The 17,104-nt window shown below is 31.6% G+C and overlaps 3 protein-coding genes across 4 annotated transcripts in view; 1 reads left to right on the top strand and 2 right to left on the bottom strand.

Moving 5' to 3' along the window:
* Positions 1-173: 173 nt before the first annotated feature.
* On the bottom strand, positions 174-1,341 carry LOC133334410 (protein C1orf43 homolog). Its single transcript, XM_061542706.1, has 4 exons — positions 1,186-1,341; positions 963-1,122; positions 676-892; positions 174-616 (listed from the first exon to the last, which is right to left on the bottom strand). Exons 1-4 carry the CDS (start codon positions 1,339-1,341, stop codon positions 175-177), a joined length of 975 nt encoding a protein of 324 aa, XP_061398690.1. The 3' UTR covers position 174.
* A 633-nt stretch (positions 1,342-1,974) lies between these two features.
* On the top strand, positions 1,975-4,122 carry LOC133334414 (GPI mannosyltransferase 4). Its single transcript, XM_061542710.1, has 2 exons — positions 1,975-2,143; positions 2,201-4,122. Exons 1-2 carry the CDS (start codon positions 1,975-1,977, stop codon positions 4,120-4,122), a joined length of 2,091 nt encoding a protein of 696 aa, XP_061398694.1.
* Positions 4,123-8,953: 4,831 nt separating this feature from the next.
* LOC133334408 (protein kinase C, brain isozyme) overlaps positions 8,954-17,104 on the bottom strand; it is a 61,275-nt gene continuing 53,124 nt past the window's right edge. For both annotated transcript variants that reach the window (XM_061542702.1, XM_061542703.1), the window contains exons 5-14: positions 12,317-12,445; positions 11,262-11,418; positions 10,944-11,061; positions 10,774-10,884; positions 10,584-10,709; positions 10,231-10,496; positions 9,965-10,166; positions 9,421-9,609; positions 9,217-9,357; positions 8,954-9,154 (exon numbers count right to left, since the gene is read on the bottom strand). In XM_061542702.1, the coding sequence (XP_061398686.1) occupies positions 9,002-9,154; positions 9,217-9,357; positions 9,421-9,609; positions 9,965-10,166; positions 10,231-10,496; positions 10,584-10,709; positions 10,774-10,884; positions 10,944-11,061; positions 11,262-11,418; positions 12,317-12,445 (1,592 nt within the window). In that variant the 3' untranslated portion in view covers positions 8,954-9,001. The remainder of the gene's footprint in view (positions 9,155-9,216; positions 9,358-9,420; positions 9,610-9,964; positions 10,167-10,230; positions 10,497-10,583; positions 10,710-10,773; positions 10,885-10,943; positions 11,062-11,261; positions 11,419-12,316; positions 12,446-17,104) is intronic.

The following is a 17,104-nucleotide window of genomic DNA, read 5'->3' as shown; positions in this document are numbered from 1 at the left end:
TTGAAGATATATGCTTCTCTCTGATATTGAATAAAAGTAGAGTTTGTCAATTGTGAAGGTCCAAACGAGCTACATGAGGTTATGATACATTCCATTTATGTTTTTAATGTGGTTTATTGTTTCTTATGGTCTAAAACTTTGGTACTTATACAATATAAATGAGTATCGTATTTATTATACATTTTTATTGGAATTGGCATTCAATTTGACCGATGAAATGCTCATTATTTCATCATCTCCCACCTCATTGATTTCATCATCATCTTCCTCAGCATCATCATTAACAATGTCATCTAAATTGGGTGTCTTGATGCGATTTCGTATAATTATATCACGTTCGGCTGGTGTTTGCAAATGCAATGGATTGGTGACAATTTCACAACCATCCATATCTCGTCCCTGGAGGCCAAGTGTTAAATTGACTTTAGAATGATGACCAGCTGGAACTTCACCGGGTCCAGATGATAATTGTCCTCCGCCTACAGTGCGTGTCACCGTAGCTGGTGGTGGCTTCAAACGCGATGGGTCAAGTAGAGAAGGAATTTTTGAGGATTTTTTGGGTGTACGGGCAGGTGAGCTTTTTCGAGAATTGTTAAACGATTTCAATTGTTTTGCCCTAAAAAAATTAAGGAGGTTTTCTGTAAATAAATAAGATGAGAATGTGTTTCCACTTACGCTTCTATGAGTTTGAGCAAAAGTCTATGATATGCTTCATATTCTTCACTGCCAAATTCATTGGGATCATGACGGGCGTGTTCGTACATATCACAAAATTGATGAATCATACGTTGTCCGGTGCCATTAAGACATGAAGACAGAGTGGTTAATAAAAATGCCCGTAAGTTTTCATGGGCATGACGTACGGCTCCATCACTTTTGGCTATTTCACGTTCTTTGTGGGACAACAATAAATTTATCTTTACGACTGGAGGAAAAGGACAACCGTAAATTGAGAAACATACCCAATATCTTTATATCATCCACCGCCTGCATGCGATAGTAATATGGTGGCAATGGTTTATCCTTCTGCAGAATATACTTATCATCATTCCACAGTAGTTTCCGTTCAATTTGTATTTTTGGTATACAATCTAATCGTCGTTCTATTTCCTTCCTAAGGGCCTAGTAGAAAAAATGGATCTATGGATAACAATTCATTCTGGAAAATAATGCACAAATGCGTACCTTTTTGGCATCATTGCCAACTGGCACATGAGGACCACGGCGACTTCTCAGGGTAAATCTCATTATTTGCCTTTTGGCAAAGATGAACAACATTACAAACGTCAGGACACCTCCGCCAATGATAATAATTATCATAACACCCGACAACTGCTCCATTTTGACCTGTAGAAAAGAAAATGAGTTTTGCACTCGGAAATGCTTTATTAATTTATTAAATATGCCTTAAATCAATGAATACCTTTATATTTTTACTGTTTCCAGTGTTTCTCTGCAAATTGGGTGGAGCAATAGATCTAAATTTTCCAAACAGCGCTTTTGGCTTTTCAATTTTAAATTATTCTGGGAAACATATCCGAGTCCTTTTAACATTCAAAATATATAAATTATTTATATATGTAATATATTCTTATCATTTTTATAAAAAAATAAATTACCTACTTACAATTGCGCTATTGTGAATGAACACTATATTAAAAGGCTGCTGATAAACAATAGCAGTTCACAATTGCGCTATTGTGAATGGACACTACATTAAACAGCTGTATTTCATTCATGGCACAATGAATAGGTCCATTTAGAGCAGCTGATGTCTTGATTAACTGTCAATGTGGTAAAATGCAATGCTGCCAAATTTTTAAAATATTACAAGGAAAAATTTGACAGATAATCGATAATCGAATCGAAACCCTAATTACGAATCCTGACAACACACTCACACAGAACAACGGTGGCACGTCATCCTTGTCATCCTTAGTAAAATGTTTTGATTTCTTCCTGCCTACATAAAAAATGAAATTAAGTACAAATATCAATCAATTATGGAACAAAAGACGAACGAACATAGATGAAAACTGGTACACCTATCTGTTCTTCGCTGTCCTACGAATTGTTTTGGTTTTCATTCAGACAGGCTATGTCCACCCGGATGAATTTTTCCAATCGATTGAGGTCATGAACGGTAAATTGAGCAATACATCAAATTAACTATTAGAATTAAAAAAGGTATCCCTTGCAGGTGACCACTTTCGTTTGGAACATGTTCGAACATGGGAGTTTAATAATACAATGCCGGTGCGTAGCATAACCATACCCTTTCTGCTGCTACGAGTTCCGTGGAGTTTTCTTGAATTTGCTGCCCTCTATTTGAGGGAGTACTTCAGCATAGAAATATTGTGCAGCTACACCTATTTGGTATTTCCACGCCTAGTCTACTGCGCCATATCATTCGTCAATGATTGGGCCCTATATCGTGTGTGCATGCTATATAGCTTACGATTTGAAATACGTCTGCTGGCATTGGGTAGTAGCTGGGTAATGTTGGTGTTTGGCACACACACCTTCTCCAACACCATTGAAATGGCCCTATGCTCTGTACTCTTATATTTTGTGGCCGAGTGCATGATCACCACCAATACCATTGTATATAAAAAGGAGATACTCGATGAGAAATACGACAAGGCAGCCTCGATTGGAGAACGTGTAAAAATATGGAAACTGAAAAATGCCCTACCCACCCACAACTTCAATAAGATATTTGCTATGTCAACTTTGTGTGTCATGGGAGTATTCAATCGCCCGACATTCCTTTTATTTGGTGCACCCATGGTCTTCTATTGGCTGCTAAGAGGAATGGGTACGAAGAGTGTAACATTCACCGATTTTCACCTGCGTATGCTGCTGTTTTGTGTAAGTGCCATTCCATCAATGCTTTTCTTTGTTCTTTGCGATTCGTTGTATTATAAATATTTGACTTCGGGAGAAATTATGACCAAAACGATTAGCATAGATAATTTTGTGTTTACCCCCTGGAATTTTGTCAAGTATAATTTGGATCCCAAGAAAACATCTGAACATGGTTTACATCCCAAATACATACACTTGCTGGTAAATGTACCGCTGCTTTATGGCATTTTGGGCATAATTGCAATGGTGTCCTTTGCCCAATTAATGATAAGATTTTTCAAAGCAGAATATCAAGGTTTGCCAAGGGCACAGAGTATTGTGGGTTTAATGTCGGCATCTATTTTTGTACCATTATTCTTTCTGTCGCTGATCAATCATCAGGAACCTCGGTTCCTCATTCCCTTAACATTTCCCATAATATTGTTGCATGGTCCCAAGTTGGTTACGGGTTTCTGTGCCCACTATCCTTTTCGTGTTGAAAATCCTTGGTTACGATTATGCTATGATAAATTTCTGTGTACAAAAGCCTCGGCCGTCTATGTTATGAAAATATGGTATTTTGCCAATATTGCTTTAACGGTTTTCTTTGGGTTCATGCATCAGGCGGGTGTCTTCCCTATGGCTCAGCATTTCGAACAACAAATGAAACTCAAAGCCCCCGATCAACATATACATTTGATAACGTCCCACACATATATGTTTCCATTGTCCCTTGTAAATATTCCCAGTACCCAAATGGTCCATTTGAATACAAAAACTGGACAAAGATACAAAAAGCGCAAAGATTTCTATTTGTACGAGTATGGAGGTTTGGATATGCCACAACTAATATCACGTATTCGGCTTATAATATCACACTGTGAATTGAAGAAAGAAACTAAAAAGTTGAGGTATCGCCTATTCTTGGCCATACCATCGTCTCTAAGTGATGATCTCAATTTGGCATTGGTGCAAAACAATGCCACATATTTGAATTATGAATTGAAGCATGTTTTCTATCCACACGTCTCCACGGAGGCTTTACCACAATTTCTGGGAAGACATCCGGGTATAGTTGATCCACCCCACTGGTCAGAGGATAATTTGAAAGGTACATGTTCAGTTGAAGTGGAACCTGAGCTAAGCTTTACTTATGCCAGTAAGCAGCTATCATCGTTTGTCCATCAATTCGGTTTGGCATTGTATGAATTTGAATTGAAACGAAATATGCCCAAGAATAGAAAGACCCTGACAAAAACCAAATGTTATACATAACAAGAATTTTTAGAATAGATTTTATTGTTTACTACTATTACTAGTCCTAAAAAATTAAACCAAAGATATACAGAATAAACATATTCATTTAAATTGTTATACTCGAATTAATTATTTTTGTTTTAAATCACGTTCTACATTCCTGCAACTGAAAGAAAATCGGGTCTCTAACATATATATACTTAAAGTTCTCTTATTATACTTAATTTTTTACATTCGTGTATATATATTTTTAAAGAAATAAATGCTTTTTATAATGATTACGATATGAAACACGAACAAATAACACCAGTTGTGAAGAATGTCAACTTTTGTTCTCAATAAATAATATGACGCTAAATCCATTGCGTACACCTTGGATAACTGTGTGAGAGTATCAGAGAGCTGAGGTAACAATCGTTGGCTAAGTGACACTCGATTCGTGAAAACGGGCCATTTAAGGTATTTCCTTTTGCAAAGTAAATGCTCTACCACCTCAGATTGCTGTGTGATTCTTATAATGTTTTAATCAAAAGACTTGAGAACTCCAGCCAAAAAGCTTGGGAGATCTTGTATTCAGTGTCATTTACTAACAGTTTCGTACAGTACCCTATTTCTTTTTACTGAAAAATAAAACACAATTTATTATATTTGAAAGATTTTTTTAGTTTATTCACGTTTTAAAGTAGTTGTGTTTTCATAGTTTGATTATTTTGTTTTAATTTATTTTTTAATACAAGTATATTCTTGTATATATATTTATTAGTTTTAAAGTAGTTTAGGCATTTGTTTTATAAGATTGAAATGAGCATTAATGTTTTGTTTTTGCTGATTTAGATTTTTGTTAGTTAAGTAAGGATGACATTAGATTTTTAGAAATTTTGGAGTATAGGTCTATTATTTTTTTTTCACAACTTAATTCTATACATATTTAATGATTAAAATGTTGAATTATTTTTATTATTTTCTCTTGTTGTTGTGTGTTTTTTTGTAACGAATATTATTTCTTTTAAACCAGTAATTATTTAAATGTTTTTTCAATGCTAATAAAATATTAATTTTATTTAATTAAAATTGTAATGAAAAATATTTTTGTTTACTAAATATAATAATTTTAAATTACTAACCAGTTAGTTAATCTATTTAAAAAGTGTTAACAATTTTGTTCTTGGGTTTTTTATTTCTTATTTTTTCCTGCTAATAATTTTAATTATAATAATAAATTTAGAGCAAAAAATGTTAATAAAAAAATGTTTTGGTACCCTTTTCTCTAAAATTTAAATATAATTTATTTTTTTATTATTAATATATGATGTGTATATATTTTAATTCTATATAATGTTAAAGAGTTTTATAAAGTCTATCAATATGTTAGGTTTTAAAGATTATTTTTTTTCTTTTTAATTATTAATTTTTTAAACATACCTTTTGTTTAGGGAAATATTTAGTTGACTAAATATTTAAATGCTCTTAAATTATATATAGTTTAGGTACTAATGCTCCGAGTTTAATATGTTTGTTTTAATCATATTTTTTTTTAATAGTTTATATTATGCATGTATGTATAGCTTTGCTACATAGTATGAAGGAATATTTTTTTTATTTATTTGTATAGCGATTTTATATGTAGTTTTATTTTTTATTTTTATAAAGTAATCATAAAATATATTTTTGGTTTGTCTTTTAAGTAGCACTAATGATAGATAATATTAATTTTGGTTTAGTAGCTAGAAACTTATGTAAATACAGCCGATTTCAATATTGAAACATGTGATATTATATTCTATTCTCAGAAATTGGTATGTCGACAGGGGGTATATCATTTGTTTCAATATTGAAAAAATATTACTGTCTATTTATGACCATGTGACGACAATCCTGTGGGTTGTAAGCAGTGCCATAAGATCATTCTGATTTCAATAGTTTCATGTAAATTTTTTGTTATATATGCATATTAATTTTTCAATTCCATTCCGATTCATGTATTTTCTTATTTAAACAAAACTGTCTTTACATCTCACAGGATTCTTATCATATGGTCATATATGTAAATTAATTTTTAAACTGATTTGTATTTAGTAGTTTTACTTACAATTATTAGACATTTTTTATGTCCTTGTCTAGAAATAATTATTTCCTAGAAAAAAAGTTCATATTAGACCTGACCTGTTAGGGTTTGGAGTTGAAGGAATATTACCTGGTCTACAATAGAAACAAGTTAAAAATGCTTGAGAATTGCAAGGTAATTATTAATTAAATACCTCCATCAAAAAGAAATGTTAATGTTGTCTTCTTAAATTTTGTAATGCTTTGCGATATCAATTCACAATAGATTTTGTGTAGACATAATAAATTATATAGTTTTGAAAGTTTTTTTTTTTGTAACACCAGGCTTTTGTTAAGGGATATCATTAAGATTGTCTTGAAGTATAATGTCAATATTTATACTTATTGATTATTTTTAATGAAAATTTAAATTCAAAGTACAATTCGCCATGAGAAAACGGTGTGTGTATTGCCTATTCCAGTAATTTCTTTGCAAATCTTTTGGAAACCATAGAATTGTAGAGAAGGTCTGTTTTTGTATATATTTATTTTATTGTATATTAATTTATTTTTTTTTCTTATTTAAATATATTTTTGCTGATTTTGTTTGGTACTTGAAGACTCCTAGCATTTCAATGTTGCTATTATTATGACATTTAAAAAATAAGAGAGAGAAAAAAACTAATTCATTACATTTATACTATTATTTTTTTCGTAATGTTTTGTGGAGTGAACTCCGCCGTATTTTGCTTTTGGCTCGAATAATGCAGGGGCAAACATTATTAACGAGCTTTGATTTTTGACAATCTTATTTATAGTTGTGTTATTTTTTTTTTAAGATGTGTACTTTGTTTTTATAAAATATGAATTTTAGAATATTAAACCAAAAAAATAAAAGGAGCAAAAGATTTGAATTAGAAGTATACAAGAAAATACGAGTATATGTGATAATAAAAATTATTTTAAACAAAAAATTGTATTTTGTATGGTGAAACGAAGATGAGCTTCCAAAAATCTTCTAATTTTAGTAAATACAATTTTATTCTACTGTTTTTATTTTTAAGGCTTATAAATGCTTTTTTTCTTGCAACTCTTCCATAATAATCATATTTATGTAAGTTTGCATATTTGCATTTTCAATATTATTTCGTAAATAGATCTTTCAGTGAAATTTATATATTTTTGTTGAATTACGAAAGCGTGAATCGAGAATATGTATTTTCGTTTTATGTATATCCTTATATCTAAGTAATATGTTTATTATATTATGACATTATTAGGAAATATTGTTTTCAAATAGTAGCCTATTGACTAGTATTTTTTCCAATTAGAAAAAAAAAACAGGTATCATAAGGTCTATAAAAAGGATGTCGAAAGTACGAGTCCTGTTTGTGTTACAGATGATATACATCCAATATTTGTGACATCATATAATATGCCATGCAGATGTTTAAAATTAAACAGAATGCTCTATGGAAAGTTATGCTGATGGAAATGGAGAAGGTGCATTTTCAATGGTTCCTTAGAAATCTATACTCTTTGTATTTCTATATTAGTAGTAGGACTAAATATATTCTTTATAGCAATTTCAAATTTAAGGAAATACTTTATAAAACTAATTTTAAATTCAACAGAAATTTTGAAAATAAGTGAAGTGAATTTTTTCCATACAATTTTTTTATAAAAAACCTACAAAAAAATAAAATAAAAAATACTCTTCAAAATATTTAATCTGAAGAGTTTTTTAAATAAAGTTAAATGTAAACATTTTTTGAATTTGAAATTTAGAAGTTTGAATTTAGAGGAATTTATAGAAAAAGTTCAATTAAATTTAAGAAAAAATTTACATTTTTTGGAATGATTGTAATAGACATTTTTTAAGCTATTTTAGAAAATGAAAATTTTTATAGAACAATTTTGATATTTTTCGTATTTTATGTTATTATAGTCGTGGTTTTTCATATGTTATGACATGGCCAGGTGAAGATACCTGGCTTCGCTTTTTATTATATTTCCATTTGATTTGATCTAAAGTAATTGTTTCACCTTTCTCGCTTTACGCCAAGATTATTATTTTTCTTGCAACATACCCAAGCAAATTAAAATTTCAATTCCAAATATTGTCAAACGAAAAATTGTATTTTTAAATTCGTTAGCGTTTTTTTAAATTAATTTATTTTTATCATAAACTAATATTGCTTAAGATTGTTTGTTGTTGGTAGTTGATATGTAACTAAAATCTATTTTTTGTATTTTTCAATACAAACTTCTTACAACAAAAATAAACGAACACAAACGGAAAGGAGGAAAGTGAAAACAACGAAGAAAATAAATAAAAAACATAGAGAAGAAGAAAAATGTAAGATATTTGTTTTTCAGAAAAAAATTTATTTAAATATTTTCTATTCAATAATAACTTATAATTAAGAATTCAATAATTATTGCTCTGTCTTTTTGTTTCCATGATAACTTTACACAAATTTACACTACTACACAATGTAGGAAGGAAGAATCGAGAGAGAGTGAAAGAGATAGACAACGGTTTAAAACTAAAACTGTTAAAAATATAAATATAATATTTTTAATAAGTATAAATAAACAATATCATTTTTTTTATTAGGAGTAATCATTCATTCATTCATCAATTCAATCAATCGTTCATCACGTCATGCTGAACGTGAACAGTTCATTTTTGGAGAGAGAGAGAGTGGGGATCTCTGTTTTGACTGATGAGAATCCAGTTAACCGTTTTTTCTTGATGTTGTTGACGTCCATCCAGTCAAAAGAGTTTATTTTAGCTTTTGCGCTCACCTTATTCGCCTAAACATGTGGTGGTCATTGTCGTCGTCGTTATTTATGTGGGCACAATGTAATCGGGATTCATATAGGAGAAGCCCACAAATTCCGTTTGATCCAAATTCATCATGAAAACTTTATCTGTGGGTGTTAAATCGGTCTTTTCCGATGTGAATTGTTTATCGAAATTGGAGACATCTTTGCGGTGTTTCTGTGAGCGAAAAAAAACACATACGTGAGAGAGAAGTTCTGAAATTTACCATTTGTACTTACAATTTTCGGTTTAAATGGCGGCTGAACTTCACGATTTTCAATTTTTTCCCAATCGATACGCCTAAAGAAGGGATGTAAACGTACATCTTCCTCACCGGTTGGTCCACAGCCCAAACGTTTGCTGGGTTGTTTGGTTAGAAACTGAAGAAAAGTAAAAATATTTCAAATCTGTCTCAAATAGTTTTGAAATATCCATATACTTACACCTTTACAGGCTTCCTTGGCCTCTTTGCTTAAACTCTTAGGATATGATACATTGTGGTCAGTAATGGCTGCAAATAATTCCTCTTCATCTTCACCATCGAAGGGCGGTTGGCCAACCAACATCTCATACAAGAGAACACCATAGGCCCACCAATCAACAGATTTTCCATAGGGCTGATATAATATTATCTGGAAAAAATTGAAATATTGAACAACAAATAATTGAAAAAAAGATCTTCAAATTTGCAATTGCAAGGAAATAATTGTAGAGAATTTTAAAAACCTACAATATTTTTGAATATTGCTATAAATATCTATAGAAAAATAAAAAAAAGAAATCTTTGGAAAATATTTGGTCTGTTCCAGAACCTGCAAGAATGTCTATGTTAAAATTTTGTTCCTTTTCGGAAAAAATATTAAAAATTTTTAGGTTCCTGCAGTACAAATCTATTTTTTTCCTAAAAGGAAAAAAATTAACGGAGTAAAAAATTTTACAATCTTGCAGGTTCTGGAACAGACCAACTGTAATATTCCTCCTACTCACCTCAGGCGCTATATAATCCGGTGTACCGCAGAATGTTTTTGTTGTCTTATCACCAATAATATTTTCTTTGCACATACCGAAATCGGCAATTTTCACATGACCATCAGAATCCAATAAGACATTATCCAATTTAAGATCTCTGTACAAAATGCCTTTGCTATGCAAGAAGAATAGGCCAGCGGCAATTTCGGCAGCATAAAAACTAAAACACATCCACACACACATATTAATACTTTGCTTAGGGAGGAGGGTATTGGCAAACTTACACAGCAACAGGCTCCTTAAATTTGCCAAATTGTTGTATTTGAAACATTAAATCGCCGCCATTGACATATTCCATAACGAAAAACAGGCGATCCATTGTCTGGAAGCAGGAATGTAATTGTACCAAAAATGGTGGTTTCTCTGCCAGGGCCAAAACACGTTTCTCAATCATGGTACATTCGACATCATCGTCCTGGATAATGACATCCTTTTTGAGTATTTTAATGGCATACAATTCTTCGGTGCCTTTGCGTTCGGCTAATAGAACCTGTGGAGGAATATAAAAAAGATTTTGATATAAATGCAAAGAGAGAAGGAGAGAGAGAGGGAGGGATATTGAGTGAGTAATACTTGCCTTGCCAAATGACCCCTTGCCTAGTACCTTAATAAAATTAAAGTCACTGGCTCTTATCATATCTTTGGTTTGACTCTGGCTATTGGTTTCGGAACGCATAACCAAAGGTTTTTTCTGTGATGATTTCTGTAAGAAAGAACAACTTTGGTTGGAAATATTTCCTTGAATTTGTTTTTTCTTTTTGACTTACTCTCATCTGAGATTTAAGTTTAAGCAAATCTTGTGTGGCATCAGCACATGGCACATTGTAATATTCACCCTCCTCTTGGGTAAGCAATTTGAACCAGCCATTGGCAGGATTCTGTATACAAATTGAGAATATTGAAATTCATTTTTTAAATAGGTCTTGAGAATATTTACCTTAATTATTTCTGAGATTCCAAATGATAAGGCTCCCATGAAATCATTGCGCGAAGTACGATCCCAATCCCAGACTTCTATGAGAACTCGTCGATCTTTGTCTTCGGCTTTTAGTTCACTGGGAAAAATAAATAAAAATATTTTATAAAATAAAATTCGATGATGTTTTTAATATTCATTACAACATTTTTTTAGAAAAAAATATCTATAGAATATCTTGGCAATTTCAATATTTTCTATAGATTTTTTATGAACTTATATTCAATAATATTTGGTATTTTCCAAAATATTAATACTTTTCCCCCGTAATCTACTTACTATGTAATTGTTTCATTCCATACTGGATTCAGGCATGCCTTAATCGTACGCGTTTTCTTTTTGCATTTTTCATGTTCATCGGGAATGAGTTTGACCTTAACATAAGGATCACTGAGACCATTTGGATCCATGGGAATGAGATTTCGACCTTCTTTAACTGGAAATAAAAAATAATAAAAAATTAAGCCATTTGAAACAATTCTCCTAAATATTTGTTAAACATATATTTTTTTAATATTTCATTTTATGTTTAAAATTAGTTTCCTCTGGAAAGAAAGGGGGCCTCGAAGTGGAACATTTCATTTTCCGCACACTATGCTGTTCACTTATTTATTAATAGCATTGAGTATTGCCGCAAGCATTGTCGCGTGGCATATCAACGATGAAGTTGGCTTTATGTTACCATCATGACAAATGAATGGCTTGGGGAATATTCGTGTGGCTGAGGGTATGCGGGAAAGGGGAGGGGGCATATCTATTTTGTATTTTTTCTGTTCATAGTTACAAAGAATATTATCGTGTTAAATTTGTTATAAAGTTGATTTCAAGCGTAAAAAATTTATATTTTTGTACTTCAAAAAGTTTTGTAAATCAATGGCATGGTGGCAGAGCCAAGAGAGAGAGAGATAGAGGAGGTGATAGGGGATGGGAGGGATGTGGTATAAAGTGTTGAAAGTTGTTAATGTATTAAAAAGAGGAACTTGGTTAAGAACTTAATTTTTTTTGTGTTAATGATAAATATATCTTTGAAAATTTCTTGGTTCTTAATACATAGTTTCTTTTTGTAAGATTTTAAGTAGTGGGGCGTATACTTATTATTAACTATTTGTGCATATTACTTATACGTCACGGTAGCCTAGAGGAATATTTTTGTTTCTAGAATTAAATTTAGTTTTAAATTTGTATCCTTAATTTTGGAATTCATTTTCTTTGCCTTGACTCAAAATAATCTCCCCCTGGACTCCAGCAACATGTCCAAACGGTCCATTAACGTCATCATGTCTTCCATAATTACACAAGCATACACACAGAAGGATGTGTGCTTGTCTACTTACTCAGTACGGTTAAGGTGTTATCTTTAACACCCAATTCCAGGAAAATGCGTCCACGTCGTTCAGTGTGATCACATCCGCATAAGCTGGGCACGTTCTCCTTGCAACGTGCATGCACGTTCATGTCACATGCTGTTCAAGGTAAACAATGCATTTGTTTAACCAAAACAAACCGCAATAGAAGATACAAAAAAAATTTTGAAAATAAAAACAAAAACAAATTATTTTATAAATTCACAACAATAACAACACAATAGAGTGTATTGTGTTGTTGTAGTTATTAATTTTTTTTCTTTAGTGGGAAGATAATTTGTTGCAACTGGTTGGCAGTGGTAGTAATGTGGGTGGGTTAATTGGTGGGGGATGATTAGTAAAGAGATAGTGAAAGAGTATTTAGTTAGTAGCTAGGTTCTTTTTTTTCAAAACAAAATGACATTAGACCAAAATTCAGACGCACACATACACACTCGCACCACAAACACATACACACATTTTTCTTGTTATTCTTGGTTATAAAGACAGACACACATTTCTTGGGGAAAAACAGAAATCACAACAAACTAGAAGCAATTGAAAACGGAAATAAAAATACATACATACTTACCTTGCCATTGTCAGGAAGTCAGTCACAAAATGACCTTCCTTTGAGCCTCAAACAAAAGTAGTTTCATTTCAGGATTTTCAATGAAAGGGGAAATTTCAAATTGATTGAAATCATGTTTATGTGTATGGGACCATAACCCTAAAGGACATGTGAAGTGTATTAAATAAATATTGACTTAGTCCTTTCTATTTTGGTTTTTTTTTTGGTTCAATGTCAATGGTCAATGGCTGGTATTTTTTCAATAGTCAATCTTTGTTGGACAATATTTAACAAAACAAAAGTTACTTTAAGTACGGTCAACTGTCTGAAGGATATGTCATGGGCATGTTTGTGTATTTTAAGTTTATTAGGACTTTAAATGTACACCCATACGAGTATGTGTGCATATGTGTGTGTGAGATTCTTAGTTACATTGTATTTAGAATTGAATGTGGCAAAATAAATTTTCTACACGAATAAACCTACAAAAATTATTGACCGTAAAAGTGTAAACATGTTCCAGTTTTTTTAATAAAAATATCTTTAGCTAGTTGTAATTTTCTATGTTTTTCTCTTGCTTTGTGTATGTGTGAGTTTGTTTGAGAGTCTGTTGTTATGTTGTCATTTTGTAGTTATTTTTATGGATTCTCTGGCAAACACCTAACTCACACCCACACTCACAGTTGTAATGTGTTTTCTTTAAAGGGGCCATAACATGGCTTCACCACTTTGGGGTTTTCACACTTACTTTCAAATGAACGAATATATTTTTAACACTTATGTACAAATAATTTTTTTTATGTGTGTGTTTGTATATCAATAGAATAAAAATAAAGTTTATTACTTGCAAAAGTCAAAGTTTAGTTTTTTAATCGTTTAATAGAATTTGTGTAGGAAAGCCCATAAAAGCTTTAACACGTTTTACGTCTGAAGAGTTAAATATTTGATGGACTGAAAATAATTTTAAGTTTTTTTTTTAATTTTCTAATAGTGTCCAGGTCGGACTTTTTTAATAATTCGGGATTTGTGTTGAATGTGCTTTGAATACATAGACATTTTTCTTTAGGTGTCTTTAAATGAATAGTTGTCAATGTCCCTGTATGGTAGTCCTTCATTAATATGGCCCTTGCATTTTAGATTTCCGTTTAATTTTGATGAAGATGTTGTCATTCCGTTGGACAAATTTAAATTAAATCTACTTATAAACCTCCATTAAAACTTCTACTTTTTTTTACAACCGTCCATTTTTTTTAATGTTTATTTTTTTAAATCTTGTATAAAAAATAGTAAAAGGGTTTATATTTCCCCTCGAAAAACTATGTTTTAATTTTCTCCAGGACTATTTGATAGTTTTATTTTGTATTTCTGAATAGATATCGGATATCGAATGTTTTATAGAAACCCAAAAACATTCTTCGTTGCTCCCCTTTTTCATATGAGCCTATTTATTCTCCATTTTGTTGTTGTATGAAAAATTATTATTCTCTTTCAATTTTACCACAATTAGCTTTTTTTTTGCTATTAAATAAAAATTTAATTTTCTGTTGTGACCCTCTCTTTCTCTGATATTGGCAAATTTACACAACGCACTGCAGTGAGGGGATATATTGGTATTTTAACCACGATTACTAATATGCTTGTTAATGTACGTGTGTGTGTGTGAATGTATTTGTGCATGTAAAATATTAATTGTACCGTGTTTGTTGGTATACCGCTAACTATAATCAAGTACATGGATTGCATTTATGGCAATTTGCATGGGTGTGCGGTGTACGTGTGTGTGAGTGTGTTTGTGAGTAAGCATTTTTAATTATAACTGCGTTTTATCCATAAAATTAAAACAACAACAACAACTGTGGCACTGACACACTCACACATGATTAAGCAATAATATTATGGTAGGCTATAATGGAGTTGAGACCAAAGTCAAGTGAGGTAGGGAGGGGGAAACACACACATAAAGTGAGAGCCAGCTTTCGAAGACAGGTGGTTTTTCATGTTGAGATTGAAAATTTCCACAACATGACGCTGTTGTTCAAAATCCTGGCATAAAATCGTTGAGCCTCTGCTGTGCATGTAAATTGTGCCTTCCAGCCTTGGTTGGTTGGCGATGCAGTTCACTTGAACTCAAGCATCCGGATGAATATTTCCCTCATGCCATCATAATTAAAATTGATTAAAATTAAATTCCATTAAATTTTTAATTTATTACGATGACATTATTGCGCTCAGCCCATATAATCGGAACAAGGAGAAGTAGTTTATCCTTGAGAAGAAGCAGGAGGAGGAGGAAGTAGGCAGTTGTGTGATTGAAAAGTAATAAATAAGAATTATTGGCTGTAATAAAAGTGAGTGGGAGGGTGAATGGGTCTTATTTTCCTACAAGGTGACATAAAGTGGTTAAGATACTTTTGTAATATAATTGAGACCATTAACGTTAAATACATAAAAATATTAAAGAAAGCAAGTGCGGCCCTTCAAATCTATCAACTTTTTATAATGTCATGTATAGTATTTTTGGTCTTAAAATTGTATTAAGCACGTCAAAAGTATGCAACAGTTTTGAACTTTAACTTACTATGTGATGATAACATACCAACACATAGCTACAATTCTCTTATTTTTTTTAACCATAACTAATGACATTTTTGTCTGCTCTCTGTGTCCTGTCAAGGTGGCAAAGAAAAACAACCAAAAATGCAACAGAGTGGTGTTGAGTCTAATCGTTATTTCACCTTGCTACCGTGCAAATGTACTTCAATTTCCGCCATTTAAATGGAAATTGGAAAGAACGTCGTAACGAATCCTAATGGCAACAACTGTAGCCACAATTGCTACAACAACAACAACAAACAAGAAGTGCAGCAAACAACAAATGCAGTGGTAAATAAAATGTCAATTTGTTGAAATTAATGTGTTTTTGGCCAAGAGAGAATGCCAACAACGAAAAAAAACACCAAAGAGCAAAAGATAGAGAAGAATATAAAAAACGAGCGACAGCAACACTTCTTGTTCCTCTTCAAAGTGTGCACAAGTGGCTGGCAGAACAACAGCAACAAATTGCTGTTGATATTGGCATTGCTTGCTATATGTTTGGAACATATGGTTGGCTGGTTGACTGTGCATATGTGTTACACATCGAAAGTTATCGGTGTTGTTGTTATTGTAGCCTTACACACACCACACTCATTTATTTGCTTTACAATTGCAAATGCACCGAACATTTGCAATTTTATTTTTGCGAATGGCGGTTGGTTTTCTCCCTGCAACTATTGGCCCATTTACACGATTTTCTTTTTATTTTCAATTCAAATTGATTTTTCTGTTTTTTTGCAACATTTCATTCATTAAATTTATATAGAATGTAAAACTGTCACTGTGTGTGTGCGTTTTTTCGTTTTTCATTTATACAATTTATTTTTATATAGAAAAAATGGCAGTGATAAAAATACAGCACTACAATTCATGTGCATTAAGCGTGTAGCTTAACAATTGTTGTTGTTGTTATTACTTGTTCTGTTGTTATTGTTTTTTTTTATACTCCGCTTTTAGTTGCAATTCATCAATCTTTAACAGTAGTGTTGTGTTGTTTGTTTGTTTGTTTGTTGTTGGAATTCACGGGGTTTACTTTATGTCAACAACGACAACATTTCGAAATACTTGCTGCAAATATTTTTTATCAATTTAACAAATAGTTTCTTTTTTCCATTCCCATTCATTAATTTTCTTAGAAGGCAAAAAATGGAAGGAAAAAAGTATGGTTTGTGTGTATAACCTCGCCACTGCTTTCAACTTCAATTTTACCTTTAACTTTTTTTAAAGTTGTTGTTTGTCTTCCTTTTTCGTGCAGCTGTTGATTTTTCAAATGAATTGCACTTTCAAGTGACTTCTTTAGAAGAAAAAAAAAGAAACGAATCGCTAGAAATCTATTAGTCTTTTGAGACACATGCTGCTTTATCTACAAAGCATGAAAAATAGCTTTTCACTTTTTTTCAACTTGTTGAAGACCAACAAAAAAAGTAGGTGTGTATATTTTTCAAAACTTCTCAAAATTAAAAAAAGTTGTTCTTAGATCATACCAGACTGAGATTTTTGTCAAATAAAACCTCCGAACCTTGGCCTACGTTGCAGTTAAAATTAATAAGAAAGGCCCTCCGATTTCCTTGCCTAGAGCTTATGTTTTTATTAAAAAAATAATAATTAATACT

This window comes from Musca vetustissima, unplaced genomic scaffold, assembly GCF_032173495.1.
Source record: "Musca vetustissima isolate MV318-11 ecotype Yass unplaced genomic scaffold, APGP_CSIRO_Mvet_v1 utg4101, whole genome shotgun sequence".
NCBI classification, from domain to species: domain Eukaryota; kingdom Metazoa; phylum Arthropoda; class Insecta; order Diptera; family Muscidae; genus Musca; species Musca vetustissima.
This window is presented reverse-complemented; position numbering and strand designations above follow the sequence as displayed.

Bases quoted from the DNA above. Each gene is read 5' to 3' on its own strand.
- LOC133334414 (XM_061542710.1), top strand. From the start codon at position 1,975: ATGAAATTAAGTACAAATATCAATCAATTATGGAACAAAAGACGAACG. The intron at 2,144-2,200 runs GTAAATTGAGCA...TATCCCTTGCAG, and splicing joins ATCGATTGAGGTCATGAACG to GTGACCACTTTCGTTTGGAA.
- LOC133334410 (XM_061542706.1), bottom strand. From the start codon at position 1,341: ATGGAGCAGTTGTCGGGTGTTATGATAATTATTATCATTGGCGGAGGT. The intron at 893-962 runs GTATGTTTCTCA...TGTCCCACAAAG, and splicing joins GGATGATATAAAGATATTGG to AACGTGAAATAGCCAAAAGT. The intron at 617-675 runs GTAAGTGGAAAC...TAATTTTTTTAG, and splicing joins TTGCTCAAACTCATAGAAGC to GGCAAAACAATTGAAATCGT.